Consider the following 6,034-nt stretch of genomic DNA (forward strand, 5'->3'; position numbering starts at 1 on the left):
GTGTCCTGGATCAGGGTGGGGGTCCCCACTGGGGGGCCTGGCCAGCCTGGGTGAGGGGATGATGGCTGTTTGCAGCTGGTCACACACGGATCAGTGTGGGGGTCCCCACTGGGGTGCTTGGCCAACCTGGGTGAGGGGATGATGGCTGTTTGCAGCTGGTCACACACCCTTCAGGGTTGGGGTCCCCACTGGGGTGCTGGCCAGTCTGGGTGAGGGGCTGAGGGCTGTTTGCAGCTGGTCACACACCCTTCAGGGTGGGGGTCCCCACTGGGGTCACATGAAAAAATGACTTTGTTTTCAATACTTTGATTTTCATTCTTAGATTTTAAAAAAATTGATTCTAGTCACATTAAAGCTGAACAATGAGAAGAAAAGATAAATCTTGAAAGTCACATATGTATATTTTCATATCAAAGTATAACTCTACTCACATGCCTTAATATCTTAGTTCAAGTTCTCTGGAAGCAGAGCCTGGAGGATTTTTGTGCAAATGGTTTGTTGAAGGTGAGCTCTCAGGAGCAGCCTTGTAAGGAAAGAGGGGAGGGGGCGGGTGTGGGAAGCTGAGCAAAGAGGCAGGTTCAGGTGGAGCCCAGTCTCCCCCTGACTCACTTGCTCCTTCTCCTCTTTGAAGTGTCTGCTTGAATGTCACCTCCTTAGACCTTTCCCATCTACTCTGTAGTAGCCCTTCCAGTTCATTACTAGGACTTCTCCCTTTGCGTTTTGTTATCAAAACCCCAATCACTATCTGAGATTATTTGATTAAATGGCATGTCTCCTCACACAGGTGAACTCCATGAGATCAAAGGTCTTATCTATCTTCTTCACCCTCATGCCTAGACTATGTATGGTCTGGCACGGAACAGGCTCACAATAAATATTTATGGAATGAATGAATGAATGAATGAATGAATGAATGAATGAATGGAGGGAAGAGCATTCTTAGAAGAGGGAACAAATATGAAACCTGATATTTACCAGAACAGTGAATAGTAGGTTGAACCATATAAAAATGGTGATGTTTGACTTTTTGGTCTAAAAATGTCAGTTTCGCCCTAACCAGTTTGGCCCAGTGGATAGAGCGTGGCCTGCAGACTGAAAGGTCCCAGGTTCGATTCCGGTCAAGGGCATGTACCTAGGTTGCATGCACATCCCCAGTAGGGGGTGTGCAGGAGGCAGCTGATCGATGTTTCTCTCTCATCGATGTTTCTAATTCTCTATTCCTCTCCCTTCCTCTCTGTAAAAAATCAATAAAATATATTTAGAAAAAAATAAAAATAAAAATGTCAGTTTCATAGCTAAATAGTCTGATATGGCTGCTATAGGGCAAGAGCAGGAGAGAGGCAAGAGGAAAAGCTTGATAGAGAAGCAGAAACATTTCACAGACAGCTTTGCCCATTGTAACAACTTTATTCTTTGTTGATGGCTACACAAAAGGTCTTTGAGATGGGAAATAATACACTGAAATGTGTGGATTAGGAAGATTACTTTGGCTACTTTAGGAGGATACTGTAGAGGGAGACAGGGCCAAAGTTTGGGTGAGAAGTAATGAGGTAAATACCTAAAGCATTAGTGGGAGAAAAGGGCCTGCATTAGAGGGCTAGAAATTAACTTCATGAAGGGGACTTAGGAGTTGATTGGCTGGAAGGGGAGTGCCTCAATTCAAGTTCAGTTGTTAATATTGTGCATCTACTTGATACAGAGAACCACAGGAGTAAGTGAAGCACAGTCCTTGATTTAAAATCTGTAGGCAGGGTGCTCAATGTTTAGAGATACAGATAACAAACATGGTGTAGAGTGCTTTTATACCTTTATTTCACAGAGAAGGAAACTGAAGCTAGAGTTTCGGGTAAGGTCAGACAACTGGTATGCTTAGCACTCAGGCACAAATTGGTCCTCAAAACATTTTCTTAATGAAAATATATTTCAGACAAAAATATTTTACTACATTTTTAATGTTTCTATGATTAAAATGTATACATTTTCTTAATCTAGTCTAAATTACAATAAAAATAATTTAACTGTGAACCTGGAAGTATTTTTTTATTTAAAAAAATCATTTAATAGTAACTTTTTGTGTGTGTGTTTACAATTTAGTGACTGTAAACTATTGCTCAGTGAAGATCATTCAACAGTAAAAGTTTGTTCCAGTTATGAAGTGGACACCAAGTTACTTTCTTTGATACACTTACCTGTTAAAGAATCTCGGGATTATTATTCATTGGGTGATATTGTTGCAAATGGACACAGCCTTGATGGGAGAATTATTAATGTACTTGCAGCTGTGAAGTCGGTAAGTTTAAACCTCCACAAAGTTCAATTTGGCAGGGAAGTTCTATCACTTAGTGTTTGGAAAGTAGTAACCAGGTGGAGTAAATATTCCTCTGTATCTTGATCAGTAGTCAGTTGAATTAAGAAAATGATATCACTTCTCATTAAAAGTTAAGTAGCATTTTATATGTGAACTAGGGGCCCGGTGCATTAAATTCGTGCACTGGGTTGGGGGGGGGGAGTGTCCCTCAGCCCAGCCTGCCCCCTCTCACATACTGGGAGCCCTCAGGCGTTGGCCCCCATCAATCTCCAATCGCAGGATCGGCCCCTGGCCCAGGCCTGACGCCTCTGCCAGAGGTGACAGGCCTGGGCAGGGGACCCTCATTGTCCCCCATCACTGGTTCTGCCCCCAGCCCAGGCCTGATGCCTCTGGCCCAGGCATCAGCCCTGGGCAGGGGACCCCCAGCCCCCTCCGATTGCTGGCTCCGCCCCCCGCCCAGGCCTGATGCCTCGGCCAGAGGAGTTGACCCTCATCACCGTCTGATCGCTGATCACCGGATCGGCCCCTTGCCCAGGCCTGAGGTCTGGGCCGCCTTTGCCCTGCCCCCCCCCGGCTCTTAGCTCCCCCCTGGGTTTCCGATCACTGTCAGTGGCAGGGGGCTTCTTCCTGCTTTCCCTTTCACCTCCCCGCATTGTGCCTACATATGCAAATTAACCGCCCTCTTTGTTGTCAGTTAACTGCCATCTGAGTTGGCAGTTAATTTGCACCCCCCCCTGATTAGCCAATGAAAAGGGTAGCGTCGTACGCCAATTACCATTTTTCTCTTTTATTAGTGTAGATGAATAGCAACATAAAATCATATTTGAATGTTAAGTGCAGCACACACTCATAAATGATCCACTAACTATATGAGAGCCTTTTATACTTTGGTTAAAGATGCAAATGGAAAGGGTAAATTCATTGACTTGAAGATTTCAATGAAGTTACTTAAAGGGGTGTAAGTTGTATAAATCAAGGAATCAATTCTGGGCCTGTTTTCAGAGCTGTCCTGAGAGGGAGTGAGAATAGCCAACTGAACTGTAGTTAGGGCCTGGTGACCTACTGTACAGCATCATGTGGTGAAAAGCAGGGAAAGACAACACTGCTTGGGGCTCTGGGAGTGTTTCACCATTTGTTACATCAGAATCTCCCTCTTACTTAATTATTGCTCAAGTTTTGAACTCCCTTGGAAAGACTAGAGTCACTTGGCAGGGACTAAAGAGGTGGACCTTAAAATTAAAGTTTCACAATGCCCTAGCCAGTTTGGCTCAGTGGATAGAGCGTCGGCCTGCGAACTGCAAGGTCCCAGGTTCGATTCTGGTCAAGGGCACATGCCCGGGATGTAGGCTCAATCCCCAGTGGAGGGCTTGCAGGAGGAAGCCAACAATGATTCTCTCTCATAATTGATGTTTCTATCTCTCTCTCCCTCTTCCTTCCTCTCTGAAATCAATAAAAATATATTTAAAAAAATAAAGTACACAAAGAAAATTAAAGGGACAAGATCAGTTTCTCTCAGTGTATGGAATGATGGTAGTCAAAAGATACACACACACAAAAGGAAATTGACTTAGGTACTTGTAGTTAATGTTGTTAGTAATTGCTAATTGCTTTTCCGTATTAAATGACTAACCAATAAGAGTGTCAACTATACTTGATGACAGGCCCTTGATGGAGAGGCATGTGCTTTTGTTCATCACTCTAGTTCCAGCCTAGCACAGTGCCAGGCACACAGTGAGCACTCAATATAATTCAGGATGGAGGAATCAACACCTTACATAACAATCGTGAAAAGTAGGAGAAATCACTTTCTCAGCAATTTAGATTCAATCTTACTTAAAGCAGGATATGATCTCTCAGTTTCCCTGCAATCCTATATAATGTCATTATATTACAACTTAGTAAGAATTTTCTAACATTCAGTATAAACATAAGTCAAAACCTGCAACAGCTTTTTCCATGTATCTCCCCCTTCCTCCACTGGTGACAGTGGCTCAGGGTGCAGTCAGTTGTTAGTCTGTTCTTGGGACCTTGCTATGTGACGGTCAGAGGTGTCTGCTGTTCCATGTGAGAACCCCTGGGCCTCTGACAGAAGGGTCCCTGAGTTCACCTACATTTTTAAGATGGAAATGCAGGATGTATGGGAAAGTGCTTTGACATAGTGTGGATTGAATCAGACTGTGTCAAAGCACTTTCCCATACACCCCTCATTTGGTCCTCACCACATTGCCCTTATAAAGGCACAAAGGAAGTATTGATATTCATATCTGCACTAGAAAGATGAGGACACTGAGACTCAGAGAGACTGAGTTAATTTAGTGACATGAATTCTGTGCCAGGCCCTGTACTAAGCCAGGGGGATACACAGATGTTGAAAATATACTTTCTATCCTCAATGAGCCTAGATTGATGCCACCCATAGGCTTGTCATGGAACATTTGTCCTGTTATGTTGAAAAGACCCCAAAATATTAACTTAAAATACATATATTTGTACTTCTCTTCAAACTGTGTAACTAACAACATCAGTTAAATACACCTAGCTTAGAGATAGATGCTTTTAAATCATCTATATAATTCTATATAATAAAAGCCTAAGCGATCATTATGGCGGAACGACCAGAACGACTGGTCGCTATGATGCGCACTGACCACCAGGGGGCAGACGCTCAACGCAGGAGCTGCCCCCTGATGGTCAGCGGGCTCCCACAGGGGGAGCCCTGTTCAGCCAGAAGCCAAGCTCATGGCTGGCGAGCGCAGCTGCAGTGGTGGGAGCCTCTCCCACCTCTGTGGCAGCGCTAAGGAGCAGTGAGCCAAGCTGTAAGGAATAGCGATCAGGTGGGTAGAGGGAGCAAGGGGTCCTGGACTGATCCCTCCGAGGTGTCCTGGACTGCAAATTTCGTGCACTGGGCCTCTAGTTAAATATATATTAGTGATTCTTGTATTTTGATGTTTCTTACTTGCTGTTTAAAGGGTAAACATCTGAGTATTTCCATCAACAAATATTTAGGTACTTCTACTATTATAGATGAAGAATAATGATTTCCTTCAATTTCTAAGGTTGGAGAGCCAAAATACTTTACAACATCAGACCGAAGAAAAGGCCAGAGGTGTGAAGTTAAACTCTATGATGAGATGGAGTCTTCTTTTGCAATGATATGGTAACCTCCCATATCTGTTCCAAAATGTGAAATCCCTAGTATTATCAAGACAGAACATTTTTATTTTATCAAAAATATGATGGATTTAATATCAGGAGAGGAATAATGATAGGAGAGAAATGATATTTTAAAAATAAAACTCACTCTTGTATTTTGACTTATTACAGTCTGTGCTAAAGATTTACCTTAAAATGAGATCTTTAGATAACATGGGATTATTTAGATGGACCCACTAGACTAGTGTATTATTGCACTGCCTTTTATTAAAAATTGTGATTTATTAGGTCCCATTGATAATGAACATGCCAGATTTTCCATAATTCCTTGGATAGTACCCTGGAGACAGACCATGGAAAGATGATAGAAAAGCAAGTGTTATCATAGGCTTGTTTCTATGGGGTGCCTGGTGTGGGGATGTGGGGCAGGACTACATTCTGAGTACTGTAGGGTATAAGATGACATTGTTTAGACTCCAGATGCCTGGTACCAAAAGGTGCTAAAGGTGAAATGAGCCTTCAATCCATCAAGTGCCCTGAGCAGATTATCTACTGATCCCCTCCCTTAGAGTC

General features: G+C 43.1%; 1 protein-coding gene across 2 annotated transcripts in view; it reads left to right on the forward strand.

The window, feature by feature from the left end:
- Nucleotides 1-6,034, forward strand: part of MEIOB (meiosis specific with OB domains) — a 23,671-nt gene that overhangs the window by 9,891 nt on the left and 7,746 nt on the right. For both annotated transcript variants that reach the window (XM_006763917.2, XM_006763918.2), the window contains exons 5-6: nucleotides 2,095-2,290; nucleotides 5,365-5,465. In XM_006763917.2, the coding sequence (XP_006763980.1) occupies nucleotides 2,095-2,290; nucleotides 5,365-5,465 (297 nt within the window). The remainder of the gene's footprint in view (nucleotides 1-2,094; nucleotides 2,291-5,364; nucleotides 5,466-6,034) is intronic.

This window comes from Myotis davidii, unplaced genomic scaffold, assembly GCF_000327345.1.
Source record: "Myotis davidii unplaced genomic scaffold, ASM32734v1 scaffold599, whole genome shotgun sequence".
Taxonomy (NCBI): Eukaryota; Metazoa; Chordata; class Mammalia; order Chiroptera; family Vespertilionidae; genus Myotis; species Myotis davidii.